The 26,455-nt window shown below is 33.2% G+C and overlaps 1 protein-coding gene across 4 annotated transcripts in view; it reads right to left on the reverse strand.

The window, feature by feature from the left end:
- Positions 1-10,473: 10,473 nt before the first annotated feature.
- Positions 10,474-26,455, reverse strand: part of slc6a8 (solute carrier family 6 member 8) — a 40,616-nt gene continuing 24,634 nt past the window's right edge. For 2 of the 4 annotated variants that reach the window (XM_048210410.1, XM_048210413.1), the window contains 7 exons: positions 26,186-26,310; positions 18,566-18,678; positions 17,416-17,553; positions 16,057-16,159; positions 15,762-15,862; positions 15,450-15,620; positions 10,474-13,653 (listed from right to left, as the gene is read on the reverse strand). In XM_048210410.1, coding sequence (XP_048066367.1) covers positions 13,513-13,653; positions 15,450-15,620; positions 15,762-15,862; positions 16,057-16,159; positions 17,416-17,553; positions 18,566-18,678; positions 26,186-26,310 — 892 coding nt within the window. In that variant the 3' untranslated portion in view covers positions 10,474-13,512. The remainder of the gene's footprint in view (positions 13,654-15,449; positions 15,621-15,761; positions 15,863-16,056; positions 16,160-17,415; positions 17,554-18,565; positions 18,679-26,185; positions 26,311-26,455) is intronic. The other 2 variants (XM_048210412.1, XM_048210411.1) reach the window with 2 other exon arrangements.

The raw sequence follows: 26,455 nt of genomic DNA on the forward strand, positions 1-26,455 counted from the left end.
TCATAATAGAGAGATATAAACTCGCTATTCTGATTTTTCTCGAAATTCCAACTTTTTTTATCACAATTGCGTTTACATTTCGCAATTCAGACTTTTTTTTCTTAGAATTGCAATTTTTACTGAGATATAAAGAAATATAAACTCACAATTCTGGCTTGCTTTCTTGCAATTCCAACTTTTTTTTTTCGCAATTGCGATTTTTACATTTTGGAATTCAGACTTTTCTCAGAATTGTGAGACATAAATTCGCAATTGCGAGTTATAAAGTCAGAATAGAGAGATATAAACTCGCAATTCCAACTTTTTTCTTGCAATTGCAAATTTACATTTTGCAATTCAGACTTTTTTTCTTTTAGAATTGCGAGTTTTATATCTCACAATTCTGACTTTATAACTCACAGTTATATATAATAAAAGTGCTGCGTACGATAACCCTATACTACTGTTGCAAACGGAATCAATTAATTGAGAAAATTTGACGATTCGTTCGTGAATCGGAAATTGTTACTCTTATGATCAGGTTGTTTCTGCCACTGAAAAAAATAAATAAAAAAGGTAATTGCAAATTTTACATCTCGCAATTTTGACTTCTCAGCAATTGTGAGATATAAACTCACAATTCTGGCTTGTTTTCTTGCAATTCCAACTTTTTTTCTCGCAATTGCGATTTTACATTTTGGAATTCAGACTTTTCTCAGAATTGTGAGATATAAATTTGCAATTGCGAGTTATAAAGTCAGAATAGAGAGATATAAACTTGCAATTCCAATTTTTTTTTCGCAATTGCAAATTTACATTTTGCAATTCAGACTTTTTTCTTTTAGAATTGCGAGTTTTATATCTCACAATTCTGACTTTATAACTCGCAGTTATATATAATAAAAGTGCTGCGTACAATAACCCTATACTACTGTTGCAAACGGAATCAATTAATTGAGAAAATTTGACGATTCGTTCGTGAATCGGAAATTGTTACTCTTATGATCAGGTTGTTTCTGCCACTGAAAAAAATAAATAAAAAAGGTAATTGCAAATTTTACATCTCGCAATTTGACTTCTCAGCAATTGTGAGATATAAACTCACAATTCTGGCTTGTTTTCTTGCAATTCCAACTTTTTTTCTCGCAATTGCGATTTTACATTTTGGAATTCAGACTTTTCTCAGAATTGTGAGATATAAATTTGCAATTGCGAGTTATAAAGTCAGAATAGAGAGATATAAACTTGCAATTCCAATTTTTTTTTCGCAATTGCAAATTTACATTTTGCAATTCAGACTTTTTTCTTTTAGAATTGCGAGTTTTATATCTCACAATTCTGACTTTATAACTCGCAGTTATATATAATAAAAGTGCTGCGTACAATAACCCTATACTACTGTTGCAAACGGAATCAATTAATTGAGAAAATTTGACGATTCGTTCGTGAATCGGAAATTGTTACTCTTATGATCAGGTTGTTTCTGCCACTGAAAAAAATAAATAAAAAAGGTAATTGCAAATTTTACATCTCGCAATTTTGACTTCTCAGCAATTGTGAGATATAAACTCACAATTCTGGCTTGTTTTCTTGCAATTCCAACTTTTTTTCTCGCAATTGCGATTTTACATTTTGGAATTCAGACTTTTCTCAGAATTGTGAGATATAAATTTGCAATTGCGAGTTATAAAGTCAGAATAGAGAGATATAAACTTGCAATTCCAATTTTTTTTTCGCAATTGCAAATTTACATTTTGCAATTCAGACTTTTTTCTTTTAGAATTGCGAGTTTTATATCTCACAATTCTGACTTTATAACTCGCAGTTATATATAATAAAAGTGCTGCGTACAATAACCCTATACTACTGTTGCAAACGGAATCAATTAATTGAGAAAATTTGACGATTCGTTCGTGAATCGGAAATTGTTACTCTTATGATCAGGTTGTTTCTGCCACTGAAAAAAATAAATAAAAAAGGTAATTGCAAATTTTACATCTCGCAATTTTGACTTCTCAGCAATTGTGAGATATAAACTCACAATTCTGGCTTGTTTTCTTGCAATTCCAACTTTTTTTCTCGCAATTGCGATTTTACATTTTGGAATTCAGACTTTTCTCAGAATTGTGAGATATAAATTTGCAATTGCGAGTTATAAAGTCAGAATAGAGAGATATAAACTTGCAATTCCAATTTTTTTTTCGCAATTGCAAATTTACATTTTGCAATTCAGACTTTTTTCTTTTAGAATTGCGAGTTTTATATCTCACAATTCTGACTTTATAACTCGCAGTTATATATAATAAAAGTGCTGCGTACAATAACCCTATACTACTGTTGCAAACGGAATCAATTAATTGAGAAAATTTGACGATTCGTTCGTGAATCGGAAATTGTTACTCTTATGATCAGGTTGTTTCTGCCACTGAAAAAAATAAATAAAAAAGGTAATTGCAAATTTTACATCTCGCAATTTTGACTTCTCAGCAATTGTGAGATATAAACTCACAATTCTGGCTTGTTTTCTTGCAATTCCAACTTTTTTTCTCGCAATTGCGATTTTACATTTTGGAATTCAGACTTTTCTCAGAATTGTGAGATATAAATTTGCAATTGCGAGTTATAAAGTCAGAATAGAGAGATATAAACTTGCAATTCCATTTTTTTTTTCGCAATTGCAAATTTACATTTTGCAATTCAGACTTTTTTCTTTTAGAATTGCGAGTTTTATATCTCACAATTCTGACTTTATAACTCGCAGTAATATATAATAAAAGTGCTGCGTACGATAACCCTATACTACTGTTGCAAACAGAATCAATTAATCGAGAAAATTTGACGATTCGTTCGCAAATTGGAAATTGTTACTCTTATGATCAGGTTGTTTCTGCCACTGAATAAAAAATAAAAAAGGTAATTGCAAATTTTACATCTCGCAATTTTGACTTCTCAGCAATTGTGAGATATAAACTCACAATTCTGGCTTGTTTTCTCGCAATTCCAACTTTTTTTTCCTCCCAATTGCGATTTTACATTCTGGAATTCAGACTTTTCTCAGAATTGTGAGATATAAATTTGCAATTGCGAGTTATAAAGTCAGAATAGAGAGATATAAACTCGCAATTCCAATTTTTTTTTTTCGCAATTGCAAATTTACATTTTGCATTTCAGACTTTTTTCTTTTAGAATTGTGAGTTTATATCTTACAATTGTGACTTTATAACTTGCAATTATATATAATAAAAGTGATGCATACGATAACCCTATACTACTTTAGCAAACAGAATCAAATAATTGAGAAAATTTGACGATTTGTCAAATTTTATTTGTCAAATAAAAAAATAAAAAGGTAACTGCAAATTTTACTTTTTGCAATTTTGACTTTTTGTGAGATGTAAATTCACAATTGCGAGTTATAAACTCAGAATTGCAAGATATAAACTCCCAATTCTGACTTTTCTCTTGCAATTGTGAATTTACATTTCAAACTTTTTTCTCAGAATTGTGAGATATAAACTCACAATTGCAAGTTATAAAAAAAATTCTGAGGAAAAAAAGACTGACCTTTTTTCTCAGAATTGTGAGTTTATATCTACATTCTGACTTTATATCTCGCAATTCTGAGAAAAAAAATTTGAATTGCAAGTTTATATCACAATTCTGACTTTTTTGTTTATATCAAGCAATTCTAAGAAATAATGTCAGATTTGCGAGGTGTAAACACAATTACGAGATAAGCTCGAAATTCTGACTTTTTCTCGCAGTTGAGTTTGTCAGACTTTTTTCTCACAATTGCGAGTTTATATCTCAATTCTGACTTTATAATTCGCGATTCTGAGGAAAAAGTCAATTGTGAGATATAAACTTGCAATTGCAAGATTATATCTCACAATTCTGACATTTTTCCTCAGAATTGCGAGTCAGAAGACTTCAGACGACTTAAATTATATACATTTTTTTGTTGTTAGTATTGTAGGGTTTTTGTGTTAAACCTTGAAAAAAGTGACCAGTACGCTATTCAAAATGGGTTTCCTGAAAATAGATGGACTCTAAATGTTAAATAAAAACGAATTATGATTGTTTCTTTCCGTTAAGTGTTTGCTGTGGACTTTATTTCCTCGGGCAAATAGGAAGGAAGCTCTATTCTAATCTCCTCATTTTTTAAGCTGCTGTCAGCTGTGCTGTGATGAGGGTTAACTCATGCTGTGACACTAACTAACCCACAGGTTCAGATGAGTTCAAACACATGATAGCCTCTGTCCGGTTAGAGCACATGGAGGTACTGTATTCGTGAATTAGCAATACATGCATGCCAAAATCATTTGCACAGTTAACATTTATCAAGGTGAAATATTTCATTACCATACACTTAAATTATTTATAAACTGTATTGTAGTCCTGCAGCAAGAATTTTATTAATTAGCCTTTTCACATATTCGCTGGAGTTGTTAAATCATTCAATTGGCTTTTGCTAAATGATTCACCACGTTGAAATGAGGTCGGACTAAATTGCATGCAACAGGATTTACTGTCCTGCACACTTATCAGTATTCTGTGGGTAATTATTTTAGCTGTTGTTATTAAACAGATGAATGCTTGGTCTTCTGTCTACATACCATGGCTAAAATCTGGGCCAAAGTCTCATCAGAGTTGTGAACTACGTGCTACAGACACAGTGAGGAGGAACACTACTGTACTTGAGCAATAACATCCAGCCGTACACGTGTTGTGTCGAAGGGTGACCTCTGACCCCGTGTAGGACGAAAGAATATGGGTAACCAAACGGTTGATGGGCCACATAATTCATCACTGTTTTTGAGTGTAAACAGTTTGTCATTTTTGTCATCATGGATTACAAGCTCATGTAAATGTGTTTAAGTGAGTGGGAGCTGATTTGAGCTTTTGTGCATCACGACTGAACGCCCAGGCTCTGGGCAGAAATAGAGCAAAGTAGCTCAGCTAAACATAGTCAACAAACTTCTGCCAGCCACAGCCCGGCTTAATATGGCAGCTGCGCTCTCCTGACAAACAGGCATTTGTCTTTAAAACCAGTCTGAACCGCATGAGAATCATGACTGGCCCTCCTGCCCGCTCCGGTGAACAGGCCTGAAACGGACAACAACTGCGCCGCCAGGAAAAATGATGTGATCCTCTTGAGGACAGTAAAACTGACTAAGATCTTCACTCAAATATAAAAACTGCACCAATGAAGATTATACTGTCCACCGGATACCACAGATATAAAGCCACTGTAAATTAATCTGGAACCCTGTAAAATGAAATAATAGTCAGAAAAATCTAATTTTATTAAAGGAAACAATTTTTGCAATCATATTTGATACATCAGGATTTTATGTCTCGTATAGTACGATATAGTTGTAATATGGAGCTCATACTCGAGGGAAAAAAAAAAAGCTATTTTCAGAGGCCCAACCTGAGCAAAAATATGCAGTTTGGTGCAGTTGCTGATATTTAAGATGAAGTTCTGATAGCTTGTAATGTAAATCAATGAGATCTTTATAACAGTGTAACAGATTACTCGCATAAATACATTTTATATATATATATATATATGTGTGTGTGTGTGTGTGTGTGTGTGTGTGTGTGTGTGTGTGTGTGTGTGTATATATATATATATATATATATATATATATATATATATATATATATATATATATATATATATATATATATAAAATCTCCCAACAAAATGATATTTAAATGCTGGTTTTTATGATCAAAGCTCTGTAGTTTTTATTGTGGGGGCCAAAACATATAATGCAATGTAATACAATAATGCTTGAGAAATGACCAAATAAACGTTCCTCAAAAGCCTGATCATATCTGATACTCACATTTTAACATGAGTTTTCCAAAAAAAAAAAAGTTCAGTCCTTTATGTCTAACAGTTATTTTAAAAAAAGTTATGTGGTTTTGACGCTCTTTAATGTAGCATTATGGAACATGTGCAAGTCAATGGATAATCTTTTCAACTTTATTGTAATAAAGTTATAAGAAGTTATAGTACGAAAAAATCATGAATGAACATTAGAGGGTATGTTGAAAGATACTGAAATATACCATCTCATGTAATCACCAAGTCAGTGTTTCAGTCAACGGAAAGACGTTGAAAAGCTTGTGAACAATGTCACCTGACATCACCTTTACCTCAGAATAGATATATATCTGTCATGACAACTCTCTGAGTGTTTGGTGTGGTAATGGATGACAATGTTGATGTTTTTTTTTGGCAGAAAAGATCTGCTACGCTGCCGCTGCTGCTGTAGCAGATCTATGCAGGTGGAGCTGGGGAAGGTGGAGGGTTTCTGAAAGTACGCTGCAAACTACTACAGCAAATGCTGACCAATAAGGGTGGGAATCTTTAGTCACCTCACAATCCGATTCCAAAACAATTCTTCATTTACTTTTTTTCTTATTAATTAATTAGTTTACCGACTTAAAAACCTTAAAATCCTTACATATACTTATCCTTACATAAGTAAATACACTGTAAAAAAATGACCGTGATTTTAACAGTAAAAGACTGTAAAAATGCTGCGGTGAAAAACTGTCAATTGGTTTACAGAAAGTTTCCATACTATATACGGTGAATAACTGTAATAGATCTAACGGTACATTTAATGTAATTTTACGGTAAAATACCGTTAAATTCACAGTTTTTGGAAGTGAAAATAACAATTCATTGTAAAATTTACAGTGAAAAACCGTAAATTGACATTCCCACAATTCCCTGCGTGACACTTCACATTTGATATATTTTCGTTGAAATAACTCTGTTTCTTCTTAGTTTTTCTCATTTTTTTCTAATCAGTTATGTACATTAGGATTTTATGTTACACCTAATGTTGTTAAATGAATGTTTATTGCATTTTTAAAATGTCATGTGTGTTACCATGATGGTGTTTAGTGTGTGTGTGTGAATGACACTGTGTGCACCTTCTATATATTAGTATTGTCCTTCTCAGCTTGTGGAAAAGCTGCTTGTGATGAACTTTGATTAATCATGTGACTCTTATCACCACTGTGTTTGGTGATTGTTAGTGTATTATAAAGGTGCAAAACAGATATTAGTACTTCATTAGGTTGGTAAATTAACATTAATATCAGTTAATGAAATATGTTATTTTGCCGTAAATTTAACAGATTTTTTTTTTTTTACGTTGCTACCGTATTTTTTACGGTAAAATTCTGGCAACCACAGCTGCCAGTTTTTTACTATAAATTTTACTGGGATTTTTTTTTTTACACTGTATAAGTACTTTTTTAAAATAATTACAAATTGAAAAAAATTTAATTAAAACATTTGTATAAGAATTTTAAACTAATATAACTTCAAAACATACAAGCAAGTAGCAGATAATAAAGAGGAGCAATGAAACATATTACAAGCAATAAACAAACAGTGCTTTCAGTGTTTAAGATTATCTGAACATTTTCCATTCAAGAACAATGAGTGATTTTTCTTTCTCATCTTTACTGTTGTTTGTTACAATGACATCATAGACAGCGGGAGATAAGCTGCATTCAGGACGGTTTGTCCTGTCTGTTTAATCCCTTAAGACATAACTGGCTGTGTTTACATTAATTTTGCGTCATAAAACCATTTTGAGATGCAAGTACAGTCGCGGACAGCTGCATGACACCAGCATTTGAAATTGAAAGTTCTGTTAGTGAGTTTCATATTTTAAATATACAAGTCCACTGCATTCCAAACGACACAAATTACTTCGTAGAGCATTTGTAAGGAAAATACCGACGGGCGAGACCGCGCACTGCAACATCAAACTCTCTCTCTGTGCGTGCAGTGAAGCCCGCGAATGTCCTTGTAATTCGCTTCAACCTTTCCAAACTTTATGAAAGATTATTTTACGGAAGTTTAGAGTGGTGTATGTGTGTGAGGAATTGGAAGCAAGCAGAATTCGGGTGCATCGCGATGCATCGCTGGATCGATTTTTTTTTTCTCCCACCCCTTCTGACCAAGTATTTGAAGGTTGAGCAGAGAGCTCATTGGCTACTAATACAGCAGGAACCAATCAGCTGTGCCCTATAGAGAATGATGTGATTGCAAGAAGGTTGAGTTAAAGGTGCCCTAGAATTAAAAATTGAATTTATATTGGCATAGTTAAATAACAAGAGTTCAGTACATGGAAAAAACATACAGTGAGTTTCAAACTCCATTGTTTCCTCCTTCTTATATAAATCTCATTTGTTTAAAAGACCTCCGGAAAACAGGCGAATCTGGATGGATGTGCACTGCTGAATAATCAGACTAGGTAAGCAAGCAAAGACAATAGCGAAAAATGGCAGATGGAGCAATAATAACTGACATGATCCATGATAACATGATATTTTTAGTGATATTTGTGAATTGTCTTTCTAAATGTTTCGTTAGCATGTTGCTAATGTACTGTTAAATGTGGTTAAAGTTACCATCGTTTCTCACTGTATTCACGGAGACAAGAGCCGTCGCTATTTTCATTATTAAACACTTGCAGTCTGTATAATGCATAAACACAACTTCATTCTTTATAAATCTCTCCAACAGTGTAGTGTTAGCCGTTAGCCACGGAGCACAGCCTCAAATTCATTCAATATCAAATGTAAACACCCAAATAAATACAATACTCACATAATCCGACGCATGCATTCAGTATGCATGACGAACACTTTGTAAAGATCCATTTTGAGGGTTATATTAGCTGTGTGAACTTTGTTTATGCAGTGATAGAGTCGAGAGCTCGGGAGGGGGCGGAGAGCGCGCGATTTAAAGGGGCCACAACCTGAAATCGGCTCGTTTCTAATGATGCCCCAAAATAGGCAGTTAAAAAAATTAATTAAAAAAAATCTATGGTGGTTTTTTACGCTGAAACTTCACAGACACATTCAGGGGACACCTTAGACTTATATTACATATTTTAAAAAAAAGTTCTAGGGCACCTTTAAGCACCTATTAGCCTGTGCCATCTAGAGTTTCATGACATAACACACACAGCAACCCACATCTGTAAATGAGACAAAAAAAATGGCAATGACAGTTTTTTTTTCATGGAGTTAGTTTATTGCCTTTTGTTGCTTTGATTTGGGCAGGTGGATCAGCACAAGATCACAGTGTGGAGCATGAAGCCCTTCTTACATGAGAGGGATCCTGTTAGATAGATGGGGCACTAACATACACAGTACAGTTACCTTAGCTTTACTACTGTTAAGATTTAAAAATGGACAACCATGGTTACATCACAGTGTTACAAAGCACAAGAATGAAAGACGTCAAGCTTATCACCAGGTCAACTGTGAAGTTTCAGGACAGTATCGTCACCCAAAGCTTTGGACTCTCTCATTAGATGATTCTCTCGAGGGCTGCTTCATCATTCTGTTCTACTCAGAGACGTATTGTAACCGTCTTTGGAATCATTAATCTGAGGCTATTTGAGTTAATAAATGAACATACTTCTGAGTTCATTCATCTGTGATTCTACTGTGCTATTCACCATTCCCTTTATTGATTTTTTTCCCTCTCTCTATCTCGACAAACGGCATCATTCAGCAAACCTTTAGTGCAAAGATACTGTCGAGAACATTTGGCAGAGCACACAAAATGACAATATTTTTTTTCTTGTTTTGTTAACATGTATTTTTCTAGATAAACATTTCTACTTATAATCACTATTTAATAACTGATCTACTGACCAACCCAGGCTCTTATTTGGATGGAAAGAAATGAATTTTTCTGAAGCCAAAAATTAGCGCTTGACTTTGATTCCTTGTTTGCAGTTTGGCTCGTCTAACTCAAATTGGACTGAACGGTTAAAGGGTAAGGCCTTTGGTAAACCAGTAGCTCCTAATTTGATCCTCCAAGGAGGTCTAACTCAGTCCTCAGATGTCTGAGGGGCACTTAGATCATTTCATTCTCACTACACACAGTCATAAAGGCATGTTCAACTCTATGGGAATCATTGGATGTGCCACCAAAATGGGCAGGGCTAAATATTTTATTACCCATTTAAGGGGTAAACAAAGTGTATGGTTGGGTATCGAGAACCGTTTCCAAATTCCCGAGAACATTTGCATTTCGATTCTGCTTTACGAATCCATTTGCATTTGAATGCAATTTTAAACCATTTAAGCGTGAAGAAGATGTAAACGATGCTTGTGCTCAAACGGACCAATATACACAAAATTACGTCAATATATCCTCATGAATGCAGTCGGTTTTGTGACGACGGATGAGAAAGAAAACGCATGTGTAATATTATTTTGGAGCCGTGTTTAGTCTTAAAGTGACAGCAGCCTAATAAACCTCGTTTATTAATGTTAATCAAAGAACAAAAGAAATCATTCACTGATCTTGACTGAATATCTTTTGTAATTTTAAATGAGGATGAATGTATATTTTATTTATGAAATGAAAACTATGCAGTTTTATTTTACATTTGATTGAAATTTGTTCAGTGGTATTTATTTATGCTATTCTTATTTTATTACTGACTGTTTACTTGTTTTTAACAATTTCATGTTTGAAATTTATATTAGTCTAGTTGTTTTTGCTTTGGTGTTTTTGTTCAAATTATAGGCAAAAGTTGATCTTGTGTTTTGTAGGCTGCTGATTTGATTGTTCATGTTATTCAGCTGCACCAGAATGTTTTTCAAAAAGACAGAATAAATATGTTTGATATCTAAATGTTTGAGTTTATTTATTTATTTACCTTATTGGAATCGAAATTAGGAATCGATAAGCAGAATCGGAATCGTTAAAATTCGAACGATACCTGACCCTGATAAAGTGACTAATATGTTTGTTTGTTTTTTTAATCGAAATGCTCTAATTTTCCTCAAAAACATATAACGCAGGTGTTTTATGGCTACTTTAAAGTGGGATATGAATTAAGCGAAACAAAAAAGTAAATGGATTCGCCAATTTAGATGGTTTGCTCAACGAAAACCAAATGGAGCTGGGTGGTCAGCAGAAAATACTGGAGTTTACACACACAATCTAAAACATTTAACAACTGCAGCACTTGATATTTCAAATAAAATCAGATTCATGTGCTATCTGTCTCATATGCCTCCCTGCAACTGCATTTCAGTAAGAATTCCCACTCCCTGTTATCATCTTTATCAAAAGTACATACAGCATCAAACGTTAAAATATAACACACAGATATTATTTATATTTATATGCATATAAGCAAAATAATAGCCTTCACAAAATAAATCTCTGATTTATTTTACAGTATGTAAATCACAAGAAGAAAAAAAAACAAAACGCTTTCTAACACGATTAAAAAGTGCTAGCAGATTATTTTACAACAATGTGCAAATGTATTCTGAAGCCTTACATTATGTAGTCTAATTTGTACATTCTGATTACATCTATAACACCACAATGATTTAGTGTTTGAGTTGATTCTCTACAGGGCAGAATTCCCACATGAGGCCGGTTTGTCTTGGTATAATCTTGGCTATTTGTCCACAGGTTCTCAACTTAAGACAAATAAAGGCAAAGTTTGGCAACTATGTGTCTATACATTGGCAAAAAAAAAAACTTGGTGGTTCTAGGTGAAAAACATTTGACTTTGTGATTCTCAGTTCTCTCTTATATTCCCACTATGACTATCTGCGTTCAAACTAGGGCTGTGCAATTAATCCAATTCGTAATAAAATGGTAAAAAAAAACGCAGACAGCAGAATTTGGATTTTTTGTTGAACACAAAAGAAGATATTTTAAAAAATGTTGGTAATCAAACAGTTGATGGGCCCCACTGACTTCCATAGTAGGAAAAAAGGAAGTCAATGGCTACCGTCAACGGCTACCGTCAACTATCTGGTTGCCAACATTCTTCAAAATATCTTCTTTTGTGTTGAACATGAGAAAGAAACTCAAACAGGTTTGGAACAACTTGAGGGTGAGTAAGTGATGACAAAATTTTCATTTTTGGGTGAACTACACCTTTAAAGACGTCCGGCTAGCGCGTTTGCATAGAAAAACAATGGCTCATTCCAAACCAGGAGAACAAAAATCGATAATACAGGCATTTGCGAACTGCACAGTATACCAAAAGAGATCAAAAAAGGCATGAAGAGAACCGACGCCGTCACATATCAGTTATACAAAGATATGGTGTCCACAAATATGCACAAATGATATGCACAAGTATGTGTTTAAGGAAATATTGTTTTAAAATCGAAATCGCAATATTGATAAAAAATCGTATAGTATTTTTTTGTCCATATTGCACAGCCCTAGTTCAAACTGTAGAATATTTAATTGTTAGTTAAAGCTACGGGAAACTTTACAATGATTTTATTTTACTTTTACTTTTTTTTTTGCATTAAGATTTTAAATTCAACTAAAAATATAATACTGGCACTCAAAATGTAGAACTGAAACAAAAATCGTAAACTTAAACCCATTTTAAATCAGTAATGTGACAAGTTATTGACTGCATTATGAAAAATGGGTGTTTCATGTTGACTTTAATCTTCAATTTATTCGATCCTTAACAAAATGCAACGACTGGTTCACAAGCACCTTAGATAAGTGCCACTAATTCATTTGAAAGCCTGCCTGTGTCTAATAAAAGCTCTCTAGATGTTTCCAAACATGAATATCTTAAATGCAGAACACATGGAGCAAGCAGCACATTTCAACTGAACTAGGAAGATATTGTTTTTTTATGGCAACCAAAACCATCTCCAGACAAACATGAAGAGAGATGGAAAGTCACGCTCTGTTTGGCACGTACAGTAAACGCTGTGATATCATGCACCGAGTACTGAGGTCATCTGTCTCAGATGAAGACACATTGAGAGAAAGCTACAGAAATGATTTTGCATCGTTTGGCAACTACCAACTTATTGACATGAAATCTGCAAAGACACGTTTTAGTTCGTTGGTTAGATCCGTATCTAATTTTGCTGATCCGTTAAGCTCAACATCGTTCATTGAAGCATGTTTTATTTTAGTTTAAATCTGCATTCGATTTTATGAATTAGAGAAAGTGCTATTTCTCATCCATTGTTCTGGATGTCATTATGTGCCAGTTTAAGTCAAGGATTTTTTCATTTTTTCATCCATGTGATTCTCGCTCAGATTTGATACTCGTGTGTCAATGCAAAGAGACCCTTTTCATGTTCAGGAAAGTCGCCTGTGGGAATTCTGCCACTCTGTGAAAAGATGTTATAGGCTACGCTATACTGTCCCCTCCCTCCGAAGACACGCTGATTTCCTCCTGCAAGTCTTGATATCTGCGCTAAACATTGCACGTCCTTTTTTATTTATTTATTATTTTTTTATCATTGTGTATAGACTGCCGTTTTAACTGGTGGAAGAGGAAGAACATCTGGTAATGTGCATGCTAGAGGACCTGTAGTATGAAATAAATGTAACCATCAATATCCATCAGCTGTTTAAGACTGTAAGATGATGCAGAATTCCATAAAATGTCAAATAAATACTGATGATTTCTTCAACCAGCTTGCCTTAGGAGGGTTGTCGTAGGATTTCCCTTTGATCTACATAACACTCTCAAAAATGATCACCTTGTTCTCCTCCGTTCCAGGAGACAGAGAGGCCAGGCTTTTAATGTCAGTGTCAGGGGCCATGTATTCGAGGTGATGGCCTCCCCACACTGGTTTGGTCAGACTTTCCCAACGCTGTGTGAAAAGCAGAGGAGACAATGACAATTAATGTCCATCAAACTAAGCTTTACGTCAACAAATCACTTCTGACTTTTCCATTTAGAGTGTCAGTAGGTGTTCCCACATTGTCCTACATTATTTTCTAAGTGTGTCAAAGTGAACATGTTAACGCATGCAAATTATGGGTAATGGACATTTATTTATAAATCAGGATCAGACGGATCAGATGATTAACAAAAGGAAAGTCATTTGTATTCTTTGTACGGTCGTTGTTTTTTGAATTCTTTTGTAATTTAAATAAATGAGAATATATATACACAGTCAAACCAAAATGTATTCAGTCACCTTGAACATTTCATTCATTAATACAGTTTATTCACTAGAGTTTAAAAAAATGGCAATAAAATATGACAAGATCTCAGATCTTAATTATGTCAGATAACACTAAAGAAAAACATGGTCAGATGCATATATATATATATATATTCTCATTTATTCCAATATATTATTTCTCATTTATTTCAATATTTTATCCTTTCGTAATTGGAATAAATGAGAATATTTATATATATATTAGATGAAAAATGTATTTATATTTTACATAAAAAAACATTTATTTTATCCTTTCGTAGTTGAAATAAAGCTGAATATATATATATATATATATATATTCATATTCAGCTTTATATATAAATTATATATATATTATATATATATATATATATATATATATATATATATATTATTAGTTGAAAACTTTTAAAAAACATTTTATTCATTTTTTTTAATTATTTTTACTAGTTATTTTATTTCAGTTAGTTGCCAGTTTTTCTAAAATTACTAAAACAAAAAATGAAATAAAAATAATGCTAAATTGAAATATTATAAACATTTCCAAAATTACTAAAACTTAAAATTAAAACAAAAACTTAAAATATAAAAATAGTCAAAATAGTGCTGTCAAATCGATTAATTGCATCTAACATAAGTTTGTGTGTGTGTGTGTGTGTGTGTGTTATATATTATATATTTACAGACTTTTAAGTTAGAAGCGATATCACCCATGAGTGAAACATTCATAGAAAATTTTCACCGATCTTACACATATACAGTTGTTTTATTGAATTACTGCAGATGTACATTGACTTCCATATTTGCATTTCCTGTGTGTTGTGATGCAGTTTGAAAAATAGTAATATGATTGTTTTTATCCCAAGTGAGACGAGTAAACAGAACTATTGCACAAATCTACCTCTGGCCAGTGTATTTATATAGATATGTTCATATTTTCTTTGTGTCATTCCCACAAATTGCTGAACCCAAAAATAATCTTTTCTTTAAAAAGTAACCGAATGCCTATAAAAACACTATATTAATCACAACCACTTGTTTAATTTGATTGATAGCCCTATTATTTTCCATTTTCTCCAGCATCTGTGCTAGTTTTCCCACAACATACGTGCCACAACCCTCAGTTGCCTTGTGTGTGTTTGGAAGCAAACACTGAGGGGTGAAGCATTGTGGTCTATCTGCAGAGGAGTGACAACCATTAGCCTAGTTACTATAAATACACACGTCGCTTTCTCATGAGTAATTCTGATGCTTTTCAGTGAGGTAACTGACCCATAGTCCAACTCAGTTTTTAGTCTGTTTGCACTAACTGCTGTTGCTTTATGTGTTTGTGCGGTTGATAGGATCACTCAAGTCAACAAAACTACTCTTTTGATGCCCTCCACTCTTATTATATTATAGCTGGTGCATGGGAATCAGAGCAGCGGTTTGAAACGTGAAATGGTTGAAATGGTGCGCACCTCTCTGAATGTTCCCTTGGCTCCAGCCAGCTTGTACACGAGGCTAACGGGGATACAGAGCATGGAGGAGAGAGCCAGACACCATCCGATCACCTCTCCCCACCACGGGTACACGTACACATTGTTGTAGGTCAGAGGTTTGTAGTTCAGCAGGTGAAATAGGAAGATACCCTGAAGACATACAGCAACAATGGCATCCATATCAGAGTCAACAATCTGATTCAATTCCACATGTATTTTAATGGCGCATATACCGACAGACGCAACCTTTTTTAATGGCATGAACAGGTGGGAGTATTTTCCAGCACTCACCATGCAAACACATGGAGTTATAAAGGACCAGCACCACTTCATCCACGGGAATGGCCGGTAACCGATCATACGGGCAATATCGTCCATGAACCTGTCAGCACCTGCACACAGCGGCATGAAGTCAGCACTCTTTTGGGCGTGTGTAGGATTAGAATAGTGTTATTGTCAGCACAGGGTCCTGCATGCTATTTTTATCTCTTAATGCGGCAAACATTGTAAGATAAATGCCTGCGGGACTCGTGATAAACTGATGAGACGTGAGAATGTAAAAACAGCTGCAGGAAGCGATTCTTACCATAAACCCACGCGACAACCACGCATTCCCAGAATGCTTGCCACAGTAGGGTCATTCCACTGGCTGAGTAGTAGTCAAAAAGCTGGAAGACATACATCCCTCCCTGCAAATGCAAATATATAGAAAAGTCACAAATTGACATGAAATCAAAAATGTCTAAATAGAAACAGTGATACTTTTTTTTTTGTAACAATGCAAAAGTCTTTTTCTGTCACATTTCATCAATTTAATGCATACTTTCTGAATAAAACTTTCTTTAAAATCATATTTTGACCCCTATATATATACACTATACTTTATATACTATATATAAAGAAACTATTATATTTTAAAGAAACTATATATATATATATATATATATATATATATATATATATATATATATATATAGGGGTAAATAAATATAAATATATATGTCAAAAAAATATAATATATATAATATATTGTATATAAAATAGTATATATATATATATATATATATATATATATTTTTTTTTTTTTTTTTATTTATATATTTTATATGATATATTTATTGACCCCTATATATATATATATATATATATATATATATATAATGGTTATGGGTAAATGGGGTGCAAGTAACAAATGTTGATTTGTAGTTTTTGATTATATTATACTTGTATTTGATTATATTATACTTGTTTTTGATTATATTTTACTTGTAATATTATAATAATAACGATAAATAATAACCAATAGTATCACAGTTCAATTTTCATAATCCAGTCGAATCCCTAGTTCCACCCTACATTATTCCCCATTGAATATTTTGTTTCACAGAATTCTGCGTTTCCATGCAACACTATCAACACCTAAATGAAACTGCAGTGGTCAGGTGGTACAAGTAGGAGCTCTCAAACAATTCCCAATTTACAAGTTACGAGGACGTGAACGCTTTTCACAAATTGGAATCTTGTAATTACGACATGGCGTGAACGCACCTTAAGTCACATGATGTAAGTTAAATGCATCATGAATTGTCTTTACACAACATTTTGTCAATGTCATCAGTGTTTGAAAAACACAAATGAATCAGTCTCACAAATGCTACTCGTCAGGTCGTTATTTGCAGTGCAATTGTTTGAAGTAAACTTTTGATTGATTGTGAGCTTTATGAGTCACATCACTCCCACTTACAGTAGCAATTTTTCATGAAAGATCAGCCTCTAAATGAGGGCATGACGATCTAATGCTCAGTGAAAGGGCTTGGGATAAACCATTATATTCTTATCTGACTAATGGGGTATAACACTACTGACTGTGAGAGAATAAGATGCTGATATTCTCACACCTGACACCTAACCCTTATGAAGGGGTGTTTCATTAAAGGGAACTCACCTGTGTAACCATGGAGAGATCTATAATGAAGCATAATAAACAGCAGATCGCCACAGCGATTTCGCGCTGATAGCGCATGTAATACTTTCCGGGGAAAAGATCAAGAATGCCAGTTACGAAACCCTCCACACCAACAAACTGTGAAGAAAAAAAACAAATCAGTCAGATGTGTTATTAATGCATTTCCTTTAAGACTCAAAATATTCTCAGTTTGAATCTGTATTCTATGCAAAGAGGAAAAAATGACCTCTGACAACTAATAAAAATAACTTTAATAGTTATGGCAGTTTTATTTTAGTATCATTAAGATATTTTTATTAATATTTTGCATTATATATATATATATATATATTACATTTTTTATTTAATTTTAGTCATTTTGTTTTGTGTTTTTCTCATTTATATTGGTTTTTGTTTTTTAAGTATTTCTATATAGTTTTCATTTATTTATAGTTATTTTAGAACTTTAAGTTAAACTAAATAAAAATGAGAAATGTTCAGAAACTAGCTGACATATATATATTTTTTTTAATTAAAATTTTATTTCAGTTAACATTTATTTTATTTCAAGTAACAAAAATGTTTTCATGGAAGATATTTAGTAAAAAAAAAAAAAAAAAAAGCAACTGCCACTTAGATTTTATTAAACTTAAGAAATATTAAGTTTAAATATTTAATATTTAAAACAATAATATAAATAAATAATTTATATTAATAAATATAAAATTAATAATATTTTTATAAATTATAGTGTTATAATAGTATTATTTTAATAGATATTCTAAATATTACTTTATAAATAAAGAAGTCAGTGGTTACATTTTTCTTGATGGTATTAAAAATATTATTAATAATAATTATGGTAATATTACAGCTTTAGTTTATAGAAAAATATTTTTTATAAATATTCAAATATAAATTCAAATATTCAGTCAGTGGTAATGTTTTACTTGATCTGATGCAAATAAAAAATATTTTTTTTTTTTTAGCATTTTGTCATAAGTTTTAAAGCAGTAAACAAAATTCATCTCCATCAACATTCTAATAATCATGTTATTTTTTATTTTAGATTTTATTAAAGAATTTATCAAATTTCTATAGGTGTCACTTCAAACTTTGGCTCTCTTTCAAATGTTTAATGTGAACTGACCTGACTGTCCAGTCCCAGCAGTAGCAGCATGATGAAGAACAGGGCAGCCCACACCGGAGCCACGGGCATCAGAGAAACGGCTTTAGGGTACGCTATGAACGCCAAACCGGGGCCTGCGGGGAGAAGAGAAACATGAGAGACGCGTCACCACGGGCTACAGGCCGCCCGCAACTCAGACACACATACACACGTACAGCACCAACGGAACAGAGAGAGACAGAACTGAATAAAAGAGAGAGTATGAGAGATAGAAGCACCTGGATGAGGTGAAACGAAGTGATAGCTCGTGGAAAAAAGGGGACGGGGGCATTTCAATTTTTCCTATTTTTTTTTTTTTTTTATTGTTTTTTTTTTTTTTACTGCTCCTCTATAACGAAGGCAGATTTCAATTAGCCATTTAGTTGTTATGAGTGTCTAGCATTTGTTTATTTCAGTCTAATGCTTTTCACTGGAAAGAACCGTAATGTAGTGTAGGCAGTGTCTCATTAGAGGCCTGTAAGTGCATGTAGATATTGAGGGCGTCTAAATCTACCAGCATCATTAGTCATCTGCTATAATACTGGTAAGTATCACAGCACACAAATTTACAATACTGTTAGTTTATGGTCAGACACATTTAAAAAGCTGGTTTAGTACAAATGTGTGTCTTGAGTTTGTCATCTGTAACATTTGTAAGTTGTTGTGTGTCCTAAAATATGAAGAGACAAAAAATGAATAAATGTAAACTAAACTGAGCCGATAATCAACTGACATGAATTTCTAAAATTAGCTGCTTATTAACTATTTTAATCAAAACAGAGGCAAAACTAAATACTTAAAGGGGTCATGTTGTACACTTTTATTATTTAATTAATTAATTCCACCGATACTGTTTGTATTTTTTTATTTTTTTTTTGCAGCATTGTTAAGGTCACAATCATGTTTTATGGGTTGTTTTTAGCTTTTGCTTTTAAGACTTCTATGTAAAAAGAGATGTAAAGTTTCCATCAAAAACAAACTCTTTGCAAAGCTTGAATTACACAGTGACAGATTTATAAAAACATTTTTCACTGAAATGTGCTACTCAGACTATTCAGAAATGATCACTAATATTGAGATTCTTCTGCTATACAAAACAAGAACAGCACACGGTTTAACATATTTTACTCTAGTTAGCTCTTCAGCTGTTTAGGAATAATAGTTTATATCAAACATTATTACGTTATTATGACTGGATGTGCCATGTTATAAGTGTCAATGATGCATCAGTTGTGTTGAGTTCAGAATGAGTTCCTTTTACAGACTAGTTTTAATAAGTTTTAAATGCTCTTTTTGGACTGGATTTTCAAAGTTTTCATTTAGACCTTGTCTAAAGATCATGCAAAATTAAATTTCTCATTATATGACCCCTTTAAGGAACTGCAGAGTTGGGATATTCATACATTGCCAGTGATATATTGCCAATGACACACTGTTTTTACATGACTTTACAACAAATAGGCCTGTCACGATCATGAATTCTGTGCAGACAATTAAAGGGGCTATATGTAAGAATTTTCATACGTTAATCGCTTTTTGCATCGCAAATTGCCAAAGCTTGTAATGAAACTTAAAAAACGAGACCTTCCTAGGTTGTCTGTGAAAGCCTGTAGACTGATTTTTATGTGAAGGCCTTGGGCGGTTTCGCGGGGAAAATCCAAAGGATGTGATGTTACGCGCGCTCCCGAGAGCCTCTCTTCCGTTCAATGACACATGAAATGAATGCTTATACAATGTTCAGGATAATACCAAAAGAACTATTCTGTACTGTAATGTCAATGTGTCGAGCAAAGAAAAGGGATTCATTCAAACTACAGACAGATTCAAACGCAAAAATCCACGAGAGAGAACTCACGAGTACTGAATTGAGCTCTCTTTCGGGTCTTCTTGCACTTGAACGGAAAAATATACACAACAAAGTATGTCAAAATGCCCGTCTTGGTGAGTATTCGTTTAAACACTATCAATTATGTCTTGAACGTAAACAGATGAGAAAGAAAACGCATGTGTAACAGTATATTGGATCCATGCATTTGGTCTTAAAGTGACAGCACACTAATATTCCTGCTGCCATCTGTGTTTTTAATGTTAATCAAACAACAAAAGACAAAGAGAAAGTCACTCACTGCTCTTGACTGAATAACTTTGTAGCTTTAACAAGGATTAATCTATTAATCCTCATTAAATTAAGTGATTTTGAATATATATTTAACTTATAGAATCTATATTTCACTTATTATTTTCAACGATATCTAAAATTTTGGTGGCTTATTTATTAGAATACAATAAAAAACAACAACAACAAAACTTTTTATTTATTGATTTTTTTGGGGGGGTGGGGCAGTGAAAATTTTAGCAGAGAAAGAAAAAATTTAAACCACTGGCCCAGCCGGCGTAACATATTCATTTAAAGGTCATATTCATTTGGGATGTTCATTAACAGTACATCACTGCAGAGGTATTTCCAACTTTTTACTTCTAAGTGAAAAATGAAAAAGAACTTTTCCGTTAGTATATCGGGGCCTTGGATCACGTTCAGTCTCTTGTACGTTAGGAGCACAAGCAATAGTTGCTGACTGTAGTTCACTTAACGTCCACCGGTGTCGCTAATAACAAGCGTTTCTGAATTCTACATATAGCCACTTTAATTGTCATTCAAATAATTGCGATTAACAATTCAATTCTGTTGTGTTCATGTCACTTACAGTGTTATTGTTTTACTTGGAATCGTATATAATAATAGAATTATAATAAAATAGGCCTATATATACTTTGAGTCTGTAAAAATGTATATAATATAATATAATATAATATAATATAATATAATATAATATAATATAATATAATATAATATAATATAATACCCACTAACCTTCATTTAGTATGAGGGAAGCCCTAACAGTGTTTTTTTATTTATTTATTAGCAAAATATGATTTAAATTTAAAATGCACAATTATTGCGATTATTTCAAATAACTGCGATTAGATTGAATAACCACGATTGGTTGATTAATCAATAATCGTGGCAGGCCTAACAACAAATAGTACCTTTTTTTTTATTAGATGGCTGATAAATCTAGCAAGATACAGGAAAATTGAATGGAAATACAAGGTGAACAGCCAGAAGAAGGATGTGTCATATTAACGTCAAGTGACTGTCCTATGAGATTCAACACTGAACTGCACTGAAGTTTCTGTGCTGACAAAACTTTGGAGAATGTTAGTGCTAGACATTAGCATGTTTCTGTTGTGTTGGGGTTAAAACAGACTGAGTTTACAACTTTTCCACACTTTAGCTTTGTCTCTCAAGATGGATGACCCTAATTGTGGAATGACGCTAGGCTATGCTGTGCATGTCGGGCCTGCCTGTGTCGGCAGACGCTCGTAGGTGCTGACTTTAGGGCTGGGCTGTAGTAGAGGTGTAAATGCTAACATTAGATATCAGAGGTTTACCTGCGTTGGCAGACTGCTCCAGGACCCCTCTTGAAATCGAGATGTGCACATCTCAAGAGGCAAAGTTCCTGGTTAAATAATCCTTAAATTAATACTTAAATAAAGCCAAAATATAGATATAGAGATATAAATGAATATATATGAATCACAAGATATATATATATATAGAACGGGACTGAATACAATCAAGGAAAACTAGTCAAAGCATCAAATTTATGATGGGGAATCTGGTTCGCTCTCTAACTTTAACTGTCATCCGATTGTGTGCTGCAGGAAAATGAAAAATAAGAAAAAGCCACAAACAATGTGTCAATGGGTTTCCTTTTCAAAGTTGTCTGGAAGTACAGCACATCACAACCCACTCGGACATCACAACACATGCCCACTGACACAGAAAGGCTCATTTAGACCTTAGGATCGGTTTCTAAACATCATACTGACACAGACAACACACTAGAAGACAAGGACCAACACACACACACGCAGATGAGATTTCACACACACTCTCACACATTCTTAGACACATTCAAAACATGTCTGTGTGTGTGTGTGTGTGCATATGTGTGTTCTGGATGTATTCTTAAAGGGGTCATATCATTTTTTCCCAGTTTAGATTTATTTGTTTCATATTTTATTTCATCTTGTTTTATCAGTAGCCATAGTTTGGGTTTCTGATTTGAAAATCATTGGACTAAACTGAGCTGAATAATGACATTTACAGCTGAAATTGTACTTGTTTCATAAATTAATAACTTTGAACATATATATATATATATATATATATATATATATATATATATATATATATATATATATATATATATATATTTTTTAAATTAATATTATTATTAATAGAACATTTTCTATTAATTAATATTTTCTAGTTTATTACAGTAGCTATGTTTCCCAAAAATGCTAATTTAACTTGTGCACAAAATTTAAATATCACAGAAAACATTTGCAAATAAAGCAGTGTTTCCATCTCATGTGTTCAAGAGAACAAAATCATCACTTCACGGGAAAAATGATGCAAAATATTAGTAATAAAAAAAGGAAGTTGCTGCAATCAGGGAGGAAACTGTGGCTCTTTTGTCTTCCATCATAAATGACTTGCTTTTCAGGGCGCACAGACGAAACACAATAAACGCTGTCATGTTAGCTAGCGTTCGGATACAACGCAAAAGTGTGAGGAGGAAATTAAACCAAATCATTTTGATGACAAACTTTGAGATGCCGTGCATTTTTTTAAATCGATAACCCAAAATTTGCATGAAAATAGGTGAATGGAAACATTGTGAAGCTGCAAAATATATGTGACTTGAATTTAAAAGCTATCTCTTCCCTGTGTTTAAACCAGCCACAACTATGACAGTACCAAAACCAAGTACTAAAATTAATATAGATTGCAGATTAGCAACTAAATTTGGTCCCCGAGTGGCTGGATCTATTATGCTGAATTTAAAACATCAATATGAACATGAAAAAGAGTCTTGAATAATTACTTCCGAAACTAGAAGCGGTGTTTAGTTCATTGAGAAGAAATCGCAAGCTACATTCAATTTAATTAGTTAATATTTACATTAATAATAAACTTAACTTGGCATCATGAAAAGCACAAGGACATGTGATCCCTCATGATTTGACCCCTTTATAACACGCAGTACACTGGTATGATATCACAGACACGTTCATGCAGCGATCCTATGAAAATTCATTAAATTCAAGGACGTGAGGGTCACTTTGTATGAAGTCAGTGGCATCTTGCCAGGTCATTTAAAAATATTATCACTTTATACAGTCTAGCTGTCTACTGAACAGTCTCTCCTTCAGGCTAAGAACATGCTGTCCTTTACTGAGGCTCAACAAACCAGTGCACTGCTTCTGCTGAAGCTGATTTTGATATGACAGTAATTTACCATGCAGTAGAAAGAGTAATACAAAATGGAGCTCCAATGGAAAGCTGCACCATTTTAAACCAGGTCTATTGAGGTTTATATAGAGGGGAAAAAAAGTCTCGGATTTCTTTATACCCACCAGCTCATATGCTTAGGAGTTTAAACTTTCTGGGGCTAACTTTGGTTCACATCAATGTCATAATTTAAATTTCATGCCCAAAGATTTATTATGATATAGTTTAATCACTTTACTGATTAAAAATCCTGTTAAATGCACATGCATGCAGATGATGGGTCGATGAGTCAGTGAATCTAAAATTTCTATCAAATATTGTCTTTAGTTCTACAGAAAACACTGTTGAAAGCATGACGTGATGTTCACAAATTTCTAACAGCCAGATTGTAAAATGTTGCTTATTAAAATCACTAGGTTGTGTTTTTTTAAACCGAGAAATAATGGTATTAGCAAGCCTTTATTAAAGGCACAATATGTAATTTTTCGCCACTAGAGGTCACTTATTTAAAACAAAGGCGTAACTTGATGACACCTTGATTTCGCGGAATCATGGGAAGTGTTGTCTTCACGTCTACAGCCGGTGGAAAAGAATCCGACGGGAGTCTGGCAGAAATTATTAGTTATTATTATAAATTATAGTTATAATTGAGTTATTATATAGTTTGCTTTGAAACAATTTTCACTCAGAAACTGATAGTAATTTTCACAAATAATTATCAAGAAACACTGAATTAAACATGAAATTTTGAAATAGAAAGACTGAAACAGAATTGTCTAGCAAAACATACTCCAATAACCTTTGTTTTCTTTACTAAATAGTTTTTTTTTTACAGCGTATGAAGAAGATGGCTATAAAACATAAATGACTTTTACCTAACAGTCTAGATTCATGGTCACTATTCTTGATGAAATCAGTACAGAAACTTTGAATATTTGGTGGTTTCCCTCATCTTCAAAGGGTGAAATGTTTATTGTGCGCATATATTCTTTATGCAACAAGCTTTTATAAAGACTTTCTTTTTTAAAAAAAAAAAAAAAGACATGAATCTAGTGCCAATTCTGGAGGATAGTCATGTTATATACAGATTATTAGTGCTAACTTCACAGAAATCTAAGCGACAGAATGCCTGCTATTCACACTTTAAATGTGAAACATGTAGGCCAATGTGTTATGAGCTCCACGTCTGCATGCATAAGCGTCATAGAAGAGCAAGCGGGGGGTTAAATTTATGCCGCGTAGTATTAGTCTAGGCTGTGATGTCTGTTCATTTCTATTATGAATGATCAGTATTTCACTCTAGGTCAAATAAACATAAAATTAGACTTAAAATAAATGTAGGCAATAAATGTCTTTGCTTTTATGTGTGCAAATCAAGGAATTGCATTTTAGAAATCATGTAGTCCTTATAAAGTGTTTGTGTTCATGGAGGACAGCATACAGGAAAAAGACTGCACTAATTGTGATAGCAAAAGCTTACAAACATACGCACACACACACACCTTCATTCAGAACAGACACATTAACATTCACACACTCAAACACACACGCACTATCCCACCCAATACAAAAATAATGAGTGACATACAGCTGTGTTAATTCATGGACCATTATCTGTTATTTACCATTATAAACTTGCACACACAAAAAAGTATGCATACACACACACACACACACACACACAACACACACACATAAAACAAACTGCTAATTGTCTGCTCCCTTTCACAGTAATATGACTAAGAGCAAATAGCATTGTATATAAATATAAACATGATTGTCATTTATATTCTGCTTTCAGTGATATTGTCAAACCAACAATAAACATTTACAGTAATACACAATACAAGCCACATATCACACTGCATTGAAATTCATTTACAATAGAATATCACCATAATCATCATCAGCATATCACATATGTTCATGACTCACACAATGCATGTTTCATTCATTTTCAGCAGATCATTCTTGCATTAAATATTATATATCTCATAAATGATTTACAAGAACCAGCCCCAGGTCAGAAATGCATTCACGTATGAGCACTAAAAACAAGTCAAAGTGAATTATTGAACACCTGCATTAAGATGCATGTTGTTTCAGGCCTGGTACTAAGATCAGGGCTGGATGGCACACACACATAAATATGCTTCAAAAATATACATTGGTTTGTCTTACTTTCCAGTATAGTACATAATCTGTCACCTGTATTGAAGTAAATGACTGTAGACTCTTACCCGATTCAGCCACTTTAGAGATGTCCACACCTTGCTCAGATGCCATGAAACCCAAGATGGAGAAGACCACGAAACCAGAAAAGAAACTGGTGCCACTATTAATAAAAGCCAGAACAAAAGCGTCCCTGAGAAGAGAAGAAGAAAACATTAACTGCAGCACAGTTGTGGCATGTGTTTTAATGCAGTCAGGTGGTTGTGTAACATATTTAGAGCCCATACACATGGAGACGCATTTAACTGTATACGTAAAAATTTTGCATCGTATTGACG

The sequence above is a fragment of the Megalobrama amblycephala genome, linkage group LG12 (assembly GCF_018812025.1).
Source record: "Megalobrama amblycephala isolate DHTTF-2021 linkage group LG12, ASM1881202v1, whole genome shotgun sequence".
In the NCBI taxonomy this organism is placed as follows: domain Eukaryota; kingdom Metazoa; phylum Chordata; class Actinopteri; order Cypriniformes; family Xenocyprididae; genus Megalobrama; species Megalobrama amblycephala.